The sequence below is a fragment of the Lepisosteus platostomus genome, chromosome 13, assembly GCF_059453375.1.
Source record: "Lepisosteus platostomus isolate fLepPlt1 chromosome 13, fLepPlt1.hap1, whole genome shotgun sequence".
NCBI classification, from domain to species: Eukaryota; Metazoa; Chordata; class Actinopteri; order Semionotiformes; family Lepisosteidae; genus Lepisosteus; species Lepisosteus platostomus.
The window spans coordinates 24,494,853-24,513,760 of record NC_142623.1 but is presented as its reverse complement, the minus strand read 5'-3'; the positions used below and the strand labels follow the sequence as shown (position 1 = coordinate 24,513,760).

Sequence of the window (18,908 nt, the reverse complement as noted above, 5' to 3'; positions counted from 1 at the left end):
ACAGTTGAAAGCACCTGCTATGATGAATGCCCCCTCAGGATGTGTATTCTCGTGACTGTGAAGGTGACAGTGTAGTTCATCCAGTGCCTTTGTGAAATTTGCCTGCGGTGTAATATACACCACTGTGAGAACTACTGATGTGAACTCCCTCGGTAGATAGAAAGGGCAACATTTTATTGTCAGATGTTCAAGATGTGTAGAGCATGATGTTGAAATAATCTCCATGTCTGTGCACCAGGAATTGTTTATCATGAAGCATACCCCGCCGCCTTTGCTCTTAACCAAATCTGTTCTTCTGTCCTGACGGTGAAAAGCAAATTCTGGGAGGATAGCAGAGTCCGGAACAGATGGGTCAAGCCAGCATGTTGGTAAATGCCAGCACGTTGCAGCTCTTGATGTCCCGTTGGAAAACAAGCCTTGCTCTCAGTTCATCCAGTTTATTGTCCAGTGACTGAACATTAGCAAGAAGTATACTCAGGACGAATGGGAGCTCGCAGGACGGCAGCCTTCCCTGTCAGCGCCATCTTTGATTTGTTGGCTGTAACAGTTGGCTGTAAAGCCTTTAGTTACAGGGCCCCCAGCTTATGGAACAGTCTCCCACCCCATGCTTGGGATGCTGAGTCAATTTCAGTATTCAAATCCAGACTGAATACCTATTACTTCAACCTAGCCTACTCACAACTTACAGATGCAGCCATGCAAACTGCACGAAGTACCCAAAGTACGGTAGGCGTGGCGCATCACAACGCATCATACCGCAGTTATGATAATAGTTTCCGGAATCACTTGTAAAACCGCTAGTTGGAGCTAATAAATGTGGGACCAAGACGGACGCAGCGGCTTCATTAGCTCTAAAACAATGGTGCTTTTTGTTTGTTATTCTTACGTTTTTTGTCACGTTATTTACTCAAAACACTGAAGCTTACTTCTCCTATGACCGGAAAACATTACTGGACATCAGAAACAACTGCAGGGATTTCTCCTTTAGTTCGCTCGACCTGGATTACATCAGTTCGTCCATCCTCTACACTGCAGACCCTGAAGCCGCGGAGCCACCTGACCGTGTCCGCCGGGAGAGGAGACGGCGCAAGCGGTGCGAGCGCAAACAGAAACGCGGTAAGAGAGCCAGGCTGCAAATAAGACTAAAAGAACAGCGGAACAGACCACCTATACCCAGCCTGTTCCTCGCTAACGTACGGTCCCTAGACAACAAACTGGATGAAATAAAACTCAGGCTCACTACTCGCCAGGAAATAAAAGACTGCTGCACTCTTGTGTTTACGGAAACGTGGCTTCACAACAACATACCGGACTCCGCCATTCAGCTGGATGATTTTTTAACTCTCCGATCGGACAGAACAGCCACCTCTGGTAAAAATAAAGGAGGAGGTCTGTGTATTTATGTCAACCAAGCATGGTGCAGAGATGCTACAGAAATCGCTATCCACTGCTCACCCGACTTAGAATATTTAATGGTAAAATGCCGACCCTTCTACCTACCTAGGGAATTCACGTCGGTCATTATTACTGCTGTATACATACCTCCTAACACTAATGCTAAGGAAGCAGTCAAAACGCTGTCCAAAGCTATTAGTAAACAAGAATCAGCACACCCTGATGGTGTTTTTATTATTGCAGGTGATTTTAATCAGGGAAATCTGAAATCAGTCCTGCCTAGCTACAACGAACACGTTGACTGCCCTACCAGGGGAAACAACACACTTGACCTTGTTTATACTAATGTACCCGGTGCTTACAAAGCAGTACCTCACCCCCCTCTTGGACAATCTGACCACATCTCCCTGTTCCTACTCCCAGCCTACAGACGACTTCTCAAATGCACCAAGGCTCCAGTTATAACTGTAAAAACATGGACCAAAGAGGCAGAATCAATGCTTCAGGACTGTTTTGAGTGCACAGACTGGAGTGTGTTCAAAGATGCAGCCTCCCATGGATCCCACACTGATATTGATATGTATGCATCAGCAGTCACTAGCTACATCAGCAAATGAGCTGCTGATGTGGTGAGCGTTAAAAAGATACGCAAACTCCCGAATCAAAAACCTTGGATGAACACTGAGATCCGCTCCTTGCTCAAAGCCCGTGATGCAGCCTTCAAATCTGGTAATGAGGAAGAACTGAGAGGGGCTAGGAAAGAATTAAGAGCTGGCATAAAATCTCCCAAGAAACAGTACAAATCCCAGATAGAACACCACTACAACACCAACACTAACCCACGACGCATGTGGCAAGACATAAATACAATCACAAGCTACAAGAGCAAAACAAGCCCTGTAAGTGCTACTGACCCCTCTCTTCCAAACAAGCTTAACACCGTCTATGCACGCTTCGAAGCTCAAAACCCTGAACCAACCACCTGGACCACTGACTCCCCTACCACCCCACCCCTCACACTATTGAAGCTAGATGTGTGGAAATCACTAAGTAGAGTGAACACACATAAAGCTGCTGGACCTGATGGTATCCCTGGCCTGGTACTCAGAACATGTGCCTGGCAGATAGCTGATGTCTGTACCGACATCTTCAACATGTCCTTGGTCCAGGCCACTGTACCTAGCTGCTTCAAGACAACCACCATCGTGCCACTACCGAAAAAATCAGCCCCCACATGCCTAAACGACTACCGCCCTATTGCACTCACCCCCATCATAATGAAGTGCTTTGAAAAACTACTTATTCCACACATTAAAGCCAGCATTCCGAAAACACTGGATCCTCTCCAGTTTGCCTATCGCACAAACCGCTCCACAGAGGATGCAATCTCTATAGCTTTACACACCACACTAACCCACCTGGATAAAAGGAACACCTATACAAGAATGCTTTTCATTGACTTTAGCTCAGCATTTAACACCATCATACCCATAAAACATTCTACCAAACTCAGGGCTCTAGGTTTAGATACAACCCTCTGCAGCTGGATCCTAGACTTCCTCACCAGCAGACCCCAGACTGTCAGGATTGGCAACCTCACCTCCAACACACTAACCCTTAACACCGGTGCCCCTCAAGGCTGTTTGCTCAGCCCACTGCTTTACTCCCTGTTCACCCACGACTGTACTGCTAAGTTCAGCACAAACACCATCACCAAGTATGCTGACGATACCACAGTCGTGGGCCTGATCACTGACAATGATGAGACTGCCTACAGGGAGGAGATAACCAACAACCGAACCAACAACCTACAGTATGTCTCAACATCAGCAAAACCAAAGAGCTGATTGTTGACTTCAGAAGACAAGGAAAAGTTCACTCCCCCATCTACATAGAAGGGTCCGCGGTGGAGATGGTGAATAACTTCAAATTCCTAGGCGTTCACATCTCTAAGGACCTTACATGGACACTGAACACCTCCAGTCTCATCAAGAAGGCACAACAGCGGCTGTACTTCCTGAGAAGGCTGAAGAAAATACACCTACACCCACTGATCCTCACCAACTTCTACAGATGTACAGTGGAGAGCATACTGACCAGCTGCATCACAGTCTGGTACGGCAACTGCACCGCATCCGACCGTAATGCACTACAGCAGGTGGTCAAAACTGCCCAACACATCATCGGCAGTGCCTTACCATCCATCCAGGAAATATACAACACCAGGAGTCTGAAAAAAGCCACCAAAATTATGTCTGACCCCACTCACCCCAGTCATAACTTGTTTATTCCCCTACCATCTGGCAGAAGATTCCGGTCACTCCAGTCGCACACAACTAGACTCCAAAATAGCTTCTTCCCCAGAGCTGTCAAGTTGGTGACGCCCCCACTCCTTTCCACCTTATTATGATCTCTCCTAACATCCTCCTGTACCCACAACCACTGTACTCCTACACCACCACACACACATGTAAGCCAAAATTGTACTGTCCCCTCGATAGCCCAGTAAAATTGTAACAGGCATAATAATATTTAATATTTATTAATTAACCATACTACTTTTAACCATACTATTTTTTTTGCACTGTTCCAAGAATTACCTTGCACTGTTTTAGTCCTGTTAAATTTTCTCTGTTTGCAGAATTTTGCACAGTTTTGATTACTTGATTACATGTTATTTATGTTATGTTATTACATGTTACTGTTATTGCTATTGTGTAACTGTCTATTGTCTTATCTTCTGTCCTATTTATATACTGCACCTGAGTGACTAATGAGAAACACTTTTCATTATGCACCTGTGTAAGTTTAATGACAATAAAGATGAATTGAATTGAATTAAAGCTTAAACTTTCATATACAGCATTTGAGCTGTTGCCAGAAAATGCCTGGTTACAAATCCCGTCACTGCTAAAGGACAATCTTTTTCCAATTAAGAATTTAAGTTGTGTACTCTTTAGACTTAAAATAATTTTAAACTGTGTATTACAGCATGTTAATCATTGAAGTTAAAAAGTCTGTATATTTTATAAAAGCAAAATTGCTCAGTTGGACAAAAGTGGACAACCTTCCACCTTCATCATAAATATTTAAATTATGCAGAAATATTTTATGCATCAAAGTCTTTATGGAAGATATTACCAATAGTATTAATATTGACTGACCTTGGGCAGGTTATAAGCTCACAGTATTCTTTGTAACTGTCTGCATTAGTTTAACTGTTGCAACACGAAAAAACTTTATTTTTCCATTTACAAAATATCATGTTTTAACCTTTTCTGCGAATATGCTCGTTATCCCAGTAAACAAAAGCATACTTTTAAGAATTTGATTAATAGGGAATATAATATCTCTATTTCTAAAGAAATTAATAACGATATAATTATATTCATGTACTGTAGCTCAAATTATCACAGTAGTACACTTCTGGATGTTGGATGTTCAAAACCAGTTGTCACCATGAGTTTTATTTTAACAAATAAAAATGTATTTAAAAAATGAAAATAGCAAAAATTATGGACATTTTATTGACATTTGTAGAATTTGATTAATAGGGAATATAATGTGGAGTTCGTATAGAAAGAAATTAATAACGATATAATTATATTCATATACTGTAGCTCAAATCCTGCTAAAAATTAGATACAAAAAGAATATTATTGGACAATGTTGTGAGGCTCTGGCAGAATTTCTTTGTAAACTGTTTTTTACACTTGTAAAAAAAAACATTCCAATGTTAATGCGACACAGAAGACATTATTAATATGTAGCGTTTTCAGGCTCACGTGGGTATGCAGCTGAAATGTCACTGTTTAAACAAATAAGAAATTAGATTACTCATAAATCTTTTTTCCTGTCTGTTTGAAATCATAATCAATGGTGGACTGTGCACTATTTAGTCAGCAACCTGCTAATGCTTAGCACCACTGGGGTAAAGTTAGCTTGAAGCTCAAAAATGATTTTGGCACGCCTGTAGCATTTTCACGAAACCTCCTAGAGTTACGAAATGCATTTAAAGACCTCTACTTGTGAAACGTTTCACAACCTCTACATAAAACAATCAGTGAACTATTTTTTTTGTAGACCTCCAGTTTTTCATTGATGCGTAATTATGCACTAACTGGAACCCTGGGGGACCGCTGTGTACATGCGTTCACAACGCGAGAAATACTGCTCAATACAGCTTCGTGCGAAAACCCCGTATATCACTATAGGAAGCAGAACAGGGCAGTCTCCAATTACGGAAACTGTAAGCACAGGAATAAAGCTTTTTTTGATTTCTGAAACCCTTTATGTCCTGTTTTCATTTAGGTAAGGGTCAACTACAGTATATACACAATATTGCTGACAGCTGGAAAATTCCTATTCTTTACTCAGCAGCTTATTTAGAACAGCACCCATGATGTTCATTTTTTACACAGAAGACTGACATAGTTTTGCATAGTGAATCTCTTTTTTTATTTAATGTGGCACTATGCATTGGGATAGGGGGATGCTAAGCCTTGCTTTGGGTTGTGAAACCTTTTTTTATTTTTTTATAATGATTTTTTCAATATGGCACCATTAGACATGCAATACACTGGGATAGTGGGCTCTTCTTCATGACTCAATAGCTTTTTAAGCACAACACCCACAATGCTGCAACTTAGTATTTCACACACTAGGCAGGTCCTCTGACCTTTCCCAGCTTTGTTTTGTGTTGTGAAACTTTTTTTGAAGTTTTTGAAGTTGACCCACAACCGGCTAAATAACTGCCCCTTGCTGTCTGTATTAAACCTTGTTCACTCAGTAGTTTAACCTACAAATGCAGCCATTCAAAGTGCGCAGTACAGACACGTACCAGAGGTAATTGGCTACGGCATTGCGCATTGTGACGCAAGATGACGCGCGGTACGTGATTGGTTGACCGACAGGGGCACTCGTGGTCCGTTGGTCTGTCGTAGAAAGATTTACAGTAAACGTCTTTACTGTGCCCGTTTAAGTATTGAATATTTATATGGAATTTTACCACTGAAGGGAAATCTTAGTGCCTGAGCATAAAAAGAATAGGAGCATACTGCAACGCGTGTGAAGGCGATAAACGATATTAATTTTGGAACTTAAACATACAGTATATGGCTGGTCTTGGTACTTTAAAGAAAACATACTGTACACACCAGTATTCCATTTCTCCCTAAACATTTTAAGCATCGAAGTCTTTAACTAACGTGATACCAGAGTCAACAAGCATACTTTTAGAATTTGATTAAAAGGGAAATTAATAACGATATAATTATATTTATGTACCGCAACACAAGAATAGTACATGCTGTACATTGTCTGTTGATAATGTTTCTGTAGTGCTTTTTCAGCACGCTGCATGTGACCTTGCCGGTGGTGCTGTGGGTTAGGTGCCTGATTCCCATGTCACACAGTCTGTGATCGAATCCCGCTGTGGAATTATGACTTTATTTTTTAACAAACATTTCTTTGAAAAAATGAAACGTTTCCCTTGGTCAGAGATTAAATAAAACCTCACTCACACCAAACAAATTTATATTTCTAAATATCACAACATGATCGAATTTAAGTCTTTTTAATAACAATGAATAGTCACCTAGGCGTTACAATATAAACATTTATATTGATTTAAATCGCGTTTTGATTTAAATCGCAAACGCGGGTTTAAATATATGTGTTTTTTGATTCACAATCAGACAAATGCAACATAAATTGATTTTTTTTGTCTTCTAAGTATCTTAATAAACTTTCAGCATAGCTTTCTCCCCGTTTAGATTTATTTTTCTTGGGATCTTGGGATCAAACGTGGAAAGATTAGATTGTAATCGTTTTTATTTTTTAAATACATTTTATAAAAGTGTAATCTATGCTAAAAAGTTGTACACCACCTGCTATAGAGATACATATTGTAATACTTTCGGTTCGGATAGGACAGACAAGAGAACTCAGACTTGCGCAGTTTAAGCAAGTTAAAGCCTTGATTTTATATATCACCTTTAAAAGTGGAATCTCAAAGCAAAGTAAATACCCCACACTGATTGTCATGCTAATAAAGCACCTTGAATTGAATTGAATTGGGGGGGAGGGCGAGCGAGAGAGCCAGGACAGACATGCAAATAAGATATACTCCACAGACATTCACAACAGCGACATATCATAGAACGTTTGCACATATAGTTAAGTTATTACTTGGTTTTCAAAGTGCAATGAAATACAATATATTTGTTGTTGCTGTTATTGTTGTTTTTATCCTGTAAAGCGCTTTGAGATGCCACCTTTAAAGGCGATATATAAAAGCGTTGATTCTTATGGAATGTGTTCCGCCGGGGATTTAAAAAAAATTATTTTTTGTAATCACGTATCTAAGGAAAATTGCAGTATAACTTTGTTCATGCACAAACAGTGGCATGTTACATTATTAATTTGGGTGTCTCCTCTTCCCAGAAAGCTCTAAATTGCATTTTGAGTGCGGTTTTTGACTTTTTCTAAATTGCAACCCATAAATAAAGCTGATACAGTTTAGACTTACTGTATTTTAAACTGTATTACAGCAGCACATTGGACAATGCAACGTAAATTGCAAAACTGCACTTGGAATCTGTCCAAGCCCTACTTTGTCAGGCATTTTCTTTTACTGCAACGGACATAAAAACTCTCTTGCTTTTAACAGAGCGTTTCATAATTTCTAACTATGAAAATTATTTAAACTGCGACACTTATCACTCATGCCATTCCATTATCAGTCTTCCATTTCTCCCTAAACATTTTAAGCATGAAAGTTTTATGAAACGGTACCCAAATATGCGATTGCTGTATAGAATGAATTTTAATTTTAAAAATTATTTAACACGAAAATTAAGCTGGAAATCTCGCCCCCTTCTACTTTGAAAATACCTGTGAAACCGTCACAGCCAGCACTCCCGCACAGAGGGGGGTTGTACTCATTAATGTCTTAGCTGGAACACATCATTACATCTCATTTTGTATTTCTTTAAAAAAATCGTTTGCCCAGCCACTATTGCTGTTATTGTTTTTATCCTGTAAAGCGCTTTGGGGAGCACAGCTTTCTCACCACTTAGATTACTTTTTGATACCATCCTTACACAAAGCAGAAACTTCTTGTATTTTCTGATGACATACAAGTGGAAAGATAGATTTTAATCGTCTTTTTTCTGAACCAGGGAAAATCTGATCGTGTTTCTCTATAACAATAATAAAAAACTTTATTTTACATATCACCTTAAAAGTGGCATCTCAAAGCAATACAGTAGATGTAAACCACAGATTACAAAGTAAATACCCAGACAAACGCAAAGGCGTTTTTAATAAAATGCTTTTATTCATTCAGCAGAGAGAGAGCGTAAAACCTGGGCGTAACAGCTGTTCCTTTTTCTGATCACTCGCTCTCTGGATAAACGTCTCGCCTGTCCTCTTCTTTGTTTTCCTAATTTGCCGATTATGCCTGTTGCGATCCACTCCTACCCTTACACCTATGTTCGTTGCAGTTTTTTTGAAACTGAACTTGTTTGAATTGACTGAGCTCCATTCTGTACCACACAATGTCTGTTTATTTTTTGTGCTGTCCTTTATCTGGTGAAACAAGGCTCACCAGATAATGTGAATCGAAACCTGTTTTTCTAGCTTTTAAAGTCGTGCGATGTGTAAGCGGGAACACATCATTATATCTTACATATGAAAAATACATAATATAGCTCCCAAACAAACGCAAACATGTTTTTAATAAGATGCTTTTATTCGTTCATAATCCGACGATTTCAGGAAGAATACTGGAGGTCTGGCTTTTTTTCTGGAAAACCATAACTCTGGTCTTGTCCAGATTGACTGTCAGCGCTCAGGTCTGACAGTGCTGCTCCAGCAGTGCCAGGTTCTGCCGCAGCCTCTGTTTTGTGGGCGACAGCAGGACCAGGTCGTCTGCAAAGAGCAGGAACTCGATTTCTGTAATTAATGCAGATCAGTAAATCAAGAGACAAAACAGTTATTGCGCCCGGCTCCTCAATGGGCTTTGACGTGCTAATGTGTTGGTTTAAGGGTCCGAGTGTGGCAATGTTTTTTATTATTGTTTTTATTATTATTATTTTATTGTTTTAAAGTACTGTATACTAGTTTGTCACTCTTCTCATCCCCTTTAAAAAAAAAGTTTATAATAATACGATCTAAAGTTGAAATCTGAGCCTAAATATAAAGAAAAAGCATTTTCAGAGAGCAATCACGCTGTGTTTATGTAGAAAAAGCGATTAGGTTTATGAGCAACCTAATTACTTATTTGTTTAAAACGCTATATAAAATAGTTTATTATTAATTTGCTGGACAGAGCGGTGAACATTATTATGGATAAGACAGAGATAATGATCCTGATCAGTTTAGAAATCTGTGTACGCTGTAAGGTTTTTAAATCTTAAACTTTTAAAATACACGTTTCAAATAGAAAGAAATCATCTTCCTGGTACAGTATGTACAGTATAGCAAACCAGCACGTCTTTTTTCTCCAATCAGAGGGGTTAGACGCTGGGGTTAGATCCCCGGCGGAACACATTCCATAAGATTCAGCGCTTTTTTATATCGCCTTTAAAGGTGGCTTCTCAAAAACGCTTTACAGGATAAAAACAACAATAACAGCAACAACAACAATATTGTATTTCATTGCACTTTGAAAACCAAGTAATAACTTAACTACTGTATATGTGCAAACATTTTATGATATGTCGCTGTTGTGAATGTCTGTGGAGTGTATCTTATTTGCATGTCTATCCCTCAATTCAATTCAATTCAAGGTGCTTTAGTAGCATGACAGAGGGGTACAATCGGTTTTGGGTATTTACTTTGCTTTACTTTGAGATTCAACTTTTAAAGGTGATATATAAAATCAAGGCTTTAACTTGCTTTAACTCCGCAATGTATTTAAAAAATAAAAACGATTACAATCTAATCTTTCCACATTTGATCCCAAGATCCCAAGAAAAATAAATCTAAACGGGGAGAAAGCTATGCTGAAAGTTTATTAAGATACTTAGAAGACAAAGATATCAATTTATGTTGCATTTGTCTGATTGTGAATAAAAAAACACATATATTTAAACCCGCGTTTGCGATTCAAATCAATATAAATGTTTATTTTGTAACGCCTAGGTGACTATTCATTGTTATTAAAAAGACTTAAATTCGATCATGTTGTGATATTTTGAAATATAAATTTGTTTGGTGTGAGTGAGGTTTTATTTAATCTCTGACCAAGGGAAACGTTTCATTTTTTCAAAGAAATGTTTGTTAAAAAAAAAAGTCATAATTCCACAGCGGGATTCGATCACAGACTGTGTGACATCGGAATCAGGCACCTAACCCACAGCACCACCGGCAAGGTCACATGCAGCGTGCTGAAAAAGCACTACAGAAACATTATCAACAGACAATGTACAGCATGTACTATTCTTGTGTTGCGGTACATAAATATAATTATATCGTTATTAATTTCCCTTTTAATCAAATTCTAAAAGTATGCTTGTTGACTCTGGTATCACGTTAGTTAAAGACTTCGATGCTTAAAATGTTTAGGGAGAAATGGAATACTGGTGTGTATAGTATGTTTTCTTTAAAGTACCAAGACCAGCCATATACTGTATGTTTAAGTTCCAAAATTAATATCGTTTATCGCCTTCACACGCGTTGCAGTATGCTCCTATTCTTTTTATGCTCAGGCACTAAGATTTCCCTTCAGTGGTAAAATTCCATATAAATATTCAATACTTAAACGGGCACAGTAAAGACGTTTACTGTAAATCTTTCTACGACAGACCAACGGACCACGAGTGCCCCTGTCGGTCAACCAATCACGTACCGCGCGTCATCTTGCGTCACAATGCGCAATGCCGTAGCCAATTACCTCTGGTACGTGTCTGTACTGCGCACTTTGAATGGCTGCATTTGTAGGTTAAACTACTGAGTGAACTACTGATTGCGAAATGCTGTGGTGTTACTTTTACAAAGACGGTCAATGAAAAAAAAATGTGGACCAGGGCAATACTTTGAGTTTACACTTACGGCTTGTCCAAGGTCATTCATTATTAATACTATTAGTAATATCTTCGTTAAAGACTTTGATGGCGACAGCTCAAACATGAGAGGTTGAGCTTTATTAGCTCCACCCTGCGGAAATTCCGGATACTATTATTTTGCTTACGGTATTATAGGAGAATTTACTGTAACTAGCGGTATTTACTGGTAACTCGCGGTAGACTGCGTACAGCGCACCGGTAAATAATGCGGTATCGCCCGCGCATTTTGAATGGCTGCATCTGTAAGTGTAAAGTCCTATGAAGAAGAATGCATGAAGATACTCTCACAGTTTTATGAAAGCTATAGTTTTTTTAATCTTTTAAATAATGGGTGCTCCTTGAGGTGAGAGGTCTGTATAAAGGACCCAAAGAATCTAAAAGCTTCACAGATCAAGGGCAAAGTATCCATAGATTTTGCCAAAGCTATTGAAGAAAATTGCTTTTTTATTCCTTTTTAGGAAAATATTCATAGCAAACAAATTATGCCTATGGACTTTTTTTTACAGCAAGAAATTATGTTCTGTCTGTACAACTGAAACACGTTTTGGAGTACTTTCACAATCCTTTTCTGTAATAATAAATAAAAAAAAATTCTGGCTCCAGCATGCAAAAACAACATGGTTTTTAACATCATCCCTGTAGACATGGTTTTCCCCCCTTTGTTTTAATATTACTGGATAGAACACTGCATTGCATACTTAAAGAATAAGGAATACAAGAATTAAAAAAAAGATTTGATTTATCGATAAACACTTCCGTGTTTCCTTTTTGTATTGCTGTTGGATTCTTTTTCCCTAGTTTACAGAACCAATACTCCTGCAGATAAACTTATAGTCCTTCCACTGAACTATGCTTTGTTTCTTTCAAATCTATCACTACATTTCCTGCTTGCAAAACCTACCAATGTGACATTGTGCATACCATACCATCATCAGACCAGGGTTTGCAAAATGTACATATCCAGGTATCTGAAAAAATAGCCAGGTATCTGAAGGAAGGCTTCACATATCAAAGCATGGTTGTGATGGGTCAGTGGGCTAGTGTGTAAAACACTTGGTTGCAGCATTGTGAATGTTTGAAAAGCTATTGACTTGTGAAGAGCACCCCCCTATCCCCATGTACTGTCTCTCTAAAGGTGGATATTGAAAAAATCATTAAAAAAAGTTTCACAACCCAAAGCAAGGTTGTATAAGGTGAGGGGGGCTACCTAGTGTGTAAAACAGTTGGTTACAGCGTTGTGAATGTTATTCTTAAAGAGCTTTTGAGTTATTAAGAAGACCCTCCTATTCCAGTGTATTACCTGTAGCGTTATCTTAAAAAATCATAAAAAAATAAAGAAAAGTTTCACAACCCAAACAAAGCTGGGAAAGGTTTAGTGTGTAAAATACTTAGTTGCAGCATTGTGGGTGTTGTGCTTAAAAAGCTATTGAGTCATGAAGAAGAGCCCACTATCCCAGTGTATTGCATGTCTAATGGTGCCATATTGAAAAAGTCATTATAAAAAATTAAAAAAAGGATTCACAACCCAAAGCAAGGCTTAGAAAGATCAGAGGACCTGCTTAGTGTGTAAAATATTTACTTGCAGCATTGTGGGTGCTGTGGTTTAAATGCTATTGTCTTGTGAACAGCATCCCCCTATCCTAGTGCACAGTGCCACATTCAATAAAACCACGAGAAAGAGAGATTCACAACCCAAAGCTGTGTCAATCTTCTGTGTAAAAAAATCATGGACATCATAATTTGAGCATGATGGGTGCTGTTTTTAAAAAGCTGTTGAGTCAAGAATGGGAATTTTCCTGCTGAATGAAAACAGGAAATAAAGAAAGGGTTTCAGAAATCAAACAAAGCTTTATTCCCGTGCTTACTGTATAATTGGAGACTGTCCTGTTCTGCTTCCTATGGTCATATTTCGCATGAAACTCTATTGAGCAGTATTTCTCGCGTTGTGAACGTATGTATGTATATAGCGGTCCCCCAGTGTTCCAGATAGTGCGTAATTAGGCATAATTCAAAACCCTGAGTGTCAGAAATAAAGAATTAGGTCACTGATTTACGTTTATGTAGGGGTTGTGGAAATTTCTACAAGTCATGGTCTTTAAAATGTATTTAGTTTGAAGGCTTTCTGTGTATGCACCCTCACCACTGCCACCTCAGATCAGCCCCCCACCGATAGGGACTCAAACCCGGGCCTCTGGCATCACTCAACAGGGACCCAGCCACTTGAGATAAAGGGAAATCTTCTATCAGCCCGACAGCTGCGGGCCCTGCTATTTCACAGGGAAGGGCAGTGACGTCACCGCGCTGGTAAGCCGGCTCTCACAACAAATGGTGGCCGTATGTGTTACACTATGGACATAAGAATATTTGTGAGTGGTAAAACAAATGGCATATAAACGACAAAGTGGAGGCTATGAAAACATTCACAATGTACTATACACAAAGCAAGTGTTCTCGCAACTCTAGGAGGTTTCGTGAAAACGCTACAGAAGTGCCAAAATCGTTTTTGAACTTCAAGCTAACTTTATCACGGTTTAAGAATGCGAGTTGCATTTACAAAATTAAACTGTTTCAAATGTTTAATTAAGAAATAAAAAGAACTTACAGCTTACACAAAAACTCAAACTACAGTATGGAAATAGTGTGAAGAAAAAACAGGACATTTCATTGCTGGTTACCTTATATTTATTTTAAAAAATGAAACAATAAAATAAGATACAATGACGTGTTCCTGCCTAACTCAAACATTGCGTGACTTGAAAAGCTGTAAAAATGGTTTAGATAGCAGAAAGTCACCTTGCTCTTACAAGCAGCTTTTAAGCATACTGACAATTCAACTTTGTCAGTGACTAAAAATGACCGCGGGCACTTTTCCTTCCCCCCTAACCCTATTCTACTCGTACATACCCCTATAGTATATTCTCATGTACAAGTAGAATACGGTTGGGGAGGTGGAGGAAAAGTGCCCACGGTCATTTTTTTCAAGGTGACAAAGTTGTCTTGTGTTAACAAAAACTACAGTATGCTTAACAGCTGTTCTACTGGTTTAATTCAAAACACTTTATTCAGTGGGGCAATTTAACAGACGCCTCAAGCCTTAAAATGAAATCGTATATGTACCACTGAAACAATAATGATGTGTCTGGTCATTATTAACAGTATTAATTTAATAATAATAATTTCAAGCTTCATGTAACTTTTCAGAGTCATTTTTTGACATTGCATTGTCAGATTGTGAATCAATAAAGGCATTTAATTATACACACATTTGCGATTGTAATCAAAATGGGGGTAATGGGGTTAGACCATTAGACATGCAATACACTTCCTTGTGATCATCTTAGAATTATTGTGTAAGTTTTTAAATTTTTAAAAACTTTTTAATTAACATTTTAAACACTTTAATTTTGTAAACGCGACATACTTTTTGTACAGATACAGTACAATTACATTCTCCTATCTTCCTGTGGTGTGAAATGAATTAGCAGGTGATTGAAATAACAGTGCACCACGCACTGAGTAGAATGTTCTTTTTTACAAGTGTAAAAAGAGGCGATACACAACGTGTCTCCTCTATAACTCTTCAGTTTACAGAGAAATTCCACCAGAGCCTCACAACATAGTCCAATAATACTCTTCTTGTGTTTAATTTTTAGTTTAGCGGATTTGCGTGATAAGCACATTGTTTAATGGAGATGACATTACCCACGTCTATATCACTGTACAACACTTGTTTGAGTTGGAGATTCTGTTAATAAAACAGAGCGCTTTCCAATACATATACTGTAACTACTTCAGGTAGGTTGCTGCGTCAACATGTGCAGTCTGTTGAGGAACAAGAAATGGGTTTAAACCTATTACTTGTTCATTTACTTTAACTACTGCATGATTTCTTTAGCTGTTTCAGCTAAATGAGGGGAATTACATCAGTCAGAATCTCAGAGTGCCAATTGTAAAAATAACCTTTCTTCCCTCCTTTGTTTAGTTTAATTTCGCAAAGAAATCCTTAATCACAATACCATCACTTAATTTATCCAGATACACATATTTAAGCCAGAGCCAACAACAAGCTATAATAGTGGACTATTTGTATGTCTTCACCTTATCAGAAACAAACCAAAAGTAATTCTCCAATCGCGCTTTGAACCACTGGGTGCAGTACTTTGTCCATTACTGCTACAAGGACAAGAAAAGTTTTTTAAAAAGAAAAAAATGTCAACATGTTTCCGAAATGTCCACCTGTGATATTTTAGCTGCTTAGTTACACAATTCCATATTCATATAACTATCAAGTGATGTTAAATCACTACAACATATATCATTTTACAATAAAAGCAAGTTGTGTTCTTTCTATGTATTCTAAGAAAAGGATAAAACATTATAACTTCTTATGAAGTACGCAATATAAGCTTAATAATGTTAGAACAAGCATGTTAAAACCAGAACCCAATAAGTTACCAAGTAAAAGACTTTGATGCGTAAAATATTTAGTAATAATTAAATTATTTATGATGAAAGTGGGAGGTTGTGTACTTTTTTCAAAAGTAATCTTGCTTTTTGAAAACATACTGACTTTTTAATGTTTAACATGTTGTAATACAGTTTAACATTATTCAAAGTCTAAAGAGTATACAACTTAAATTCTTAATTGGAAAAAGAATGTCCCTCTGCCACTGGGGTTCGGAAGTGGATGTTTTTTAGGCGACAGCTCAAATGCTCAAATGCTGTACATGAGACGTTAAGCTTTTTGTTAACCACCTGGTGGTTTTACAAGGTTTTACAAGGTGCTTCCGGATACTATTATCATAACTCAATTAAAATGCAGTATGATGCACCACGCCTACTGCGTTTTATGTTAACATGCCCAAAGGGGTTGGGCAGCCAGTTGACCTTGGACCCCTAGAGGACCCCTCTTACTAAGGAGTTTTTGGTTCTCTCCTCCATCTTCTAGTCTTTCTGTTCTGTATTCACAACATGTACAATATGGTCACTTGCTTTGTCCCATTGTCAAAGAAAAAAAGTCCAGCAGCATTATTCTCCTGAACCAGCTCCAGTAGGAAACCTAGCATGACATTTAATATCCCAGAGACGAAATAGTCAAGTTACCGGCATCCTTCTCTGTCCTAGTGTCCTGAACAACATGTCCCTCATTTCCCCCCCTCTACCCTGTTTGTCCCCAAGTCCATTTTTTTGTAGAGGGATGGAAGAAAATTCTGGGGTCTTCCTGCCCTACTCCCAGTCCCTGGTGTCCAAGTGTAGACCCCCTGGGACCAATTGCTGCAGTCTCTCCCATTTTACTTCCTTCTCCAAAATATTTCTTCTCTTCCCTGACTAGGTCTTTTTTAATCCCTTTTAACACTTGACTCATCTCCAGGGGATAGTGTCCCAGTGATATGTTGGATTTGGGTAGGGCTAACTGCCCAGGGCTCAGTCAGGAAATGTTCAATTTCATTCTATACTTAGGACCCTCTCTTGAACACAGGCACAGTCAAACCTGTTTAGCAACCCCACAGCAACAAAAATAGTAATCAGTCCTCAACATGTAGAAAACATGGTTAATAATGCACAAAAAAGAATTAAAAATGAGGGAGGTTCAACAGTCAAAATGTCAACAGTAAAGGTATCGATTTATTTTTTATTTTGCAAATGTAGAATGGACACAAGCTAGGTCTCTGGCAAGATGTGTAAGTGTGGTGGAATTTACATTTTCAAGAGAATAGTAGTACTGTATTGAAGCAGTGGTGTAAATGTAGTCATTTCTGATTTTGAGTGAGCAGACTTAGATTAAAGTCGCTTAGGAAGGTTCCCTCACAAGAGATTCTTCACATCTATACTTCTTCTCATATGCAAAATTTGGAAAGAAAATATTAATATTCTGTTGCTCTGAATGAAAATTATATCTATCAAACCATTTTCTTACTGCTTTATCCAATACACAGTTGTAAGAGAACTGGAGCCTATCCTGGTAAGCAAAGGGCGCAAGGCAGGATACACCCTGAATTGGATGCTAGTCAATCACAGGGCACACAGAGACACAAACATGCACACACTCATACCTGGGGCAATTTTCCTAAACTTGCAGCTATTTCTGTCTGAACAGGTTGATCCATTGATAATGAACAGATACAGTTCAGAATGACACTGTATCAGGTGAAATTTATTTCACATGCATTCTCCTGAATAAAGAAAGTTCTGAAACTCAAAAATTGATGAATAACAAATGAATGAGAAAGCAAATAAAAGAAGGTCACTCACAAATGTAGCTTTGCAGGAAGCATACCTCTAACAGTTTTGAATCACACGGTTTAAGAAACACAAGCTATGCAATGGAGTAAATATAAAGATAAAGTCAAAATAAACACTAAAACATCCAGTGTACAAGGTTTAAATATCCTAAAAAATGAATAAAAATCATGTTTATTATGTAATGCATGCTAATGATGGAACTGGATGTAAGTGATTTGAAAAATGTGAATAAATAGTGCAAGTGTATAAAGTAAAAGACCTCATAGGAGATCAAGAACTGAAGAAATGAAACAACCCTTCATCACAAAGACAGTGTATATATTGTACCCCACAAATGAGAACTTAAAAAGATTTCTAAGAATGGTACCTGTTGATAGCTGTTATACTGGAGGGAAGTTCGGCTATTATCTAATTAATAAGACAAGTTAACCAACGAAGACACTTCAGTCCTCCAGGAATGAAGTTCATAACTGCAGTAGTGATACACTGCAGTAGTATGTGATAGTTATTTAGCATCATTAGTGCTAAAGCAATAAATATTACATACAATAATAATGTTTAAGTAACAATAAAACAATAACATTTTATATTATTATTTATATCTCATATGATTATTTAACTTAACATTTTACTATTTAGTAAAATAAAAAATAAATCTTACCAGTACATGTCCCATTAGAGAGATCAGTAAATCCACTTGGACAACTACAGTCAACAAGGAAGAATCTGCCAACAATAGCTGAGGTAGAAACAGAAAAGGATAAAATAAATTCTTATAGTACCAACAATTTTATGCTTATGAAATTATTCAAGAAGGCACTTGTCTATTTGAGATTTACAAAAATAAATAAGTATATTTAGTATTGTTGGTAATTAAATTATGTACTTTATTTTTTCCTACCTGATATCCAGACAGTCAACATTCTTTTACAGTTTTGATGTTAAACCGTAATACAGGAACAGTGTCAGCACATACTCAAAAGTCAGCACATTATTTTATTTCCTTCCTTTTTTCTGAGGAAAGGATTGAGTCACAACTGTGTTTCAAAATGTCTATGTGTGTCCTGTGATGAACTGCCGCTCCTTGCAAACGTATCTACCACATTCTGATGTCCATTTTTGTTGAATTACAAATTATGGATAGACATTTTAAAGTGAATATTTTAAATCAAAACTTAAATTAAATGGTCGAAATGGACA

General features: G+C 37.9%; 1 protein-coding gene across 5 annotated transcripts in view; it reads right to left on the bottom strand.

The window, feature by feature from the left end:
• Window positions 1-18,695, bottom strand: part of LOC148650222 (adhesion G protein-coupled receptor E3-like) — a 96,671-nt gene extending 77,976 nt beyond the window's left edge. For 4 of the 5 annotated variants that reach the window (XR_015926060.1, XM_088603796.1, XM_088603799.1 and 1 more), the window contains exons 1-2: window positions 18,610-18,695; window positions 18,370-18,447 (exon numbers count right to left, since the gene is read on the bottom strand). Coding sequence is in view for 4 of the 5 variants with exons in the window: in XM_088603796.1 (XP_088459922.1) it covers window positions 18,370-18,447; window positions 18,610-18,631 (100 nt within the window). In the remaining variant the exon portion in view is untranslated. Of the gene's footprint in view, window positions 1-17,717; window positions 17,782-18,369; window positions 18,448-18,609 lie in introns of all 5 variants that reach the window. The other variant, XM_088603798.1, reaches the window with a different exon arrangement.
• Between the last annotated feature and the right edge of the window lie 213 nt (window positions 18,696-18,908).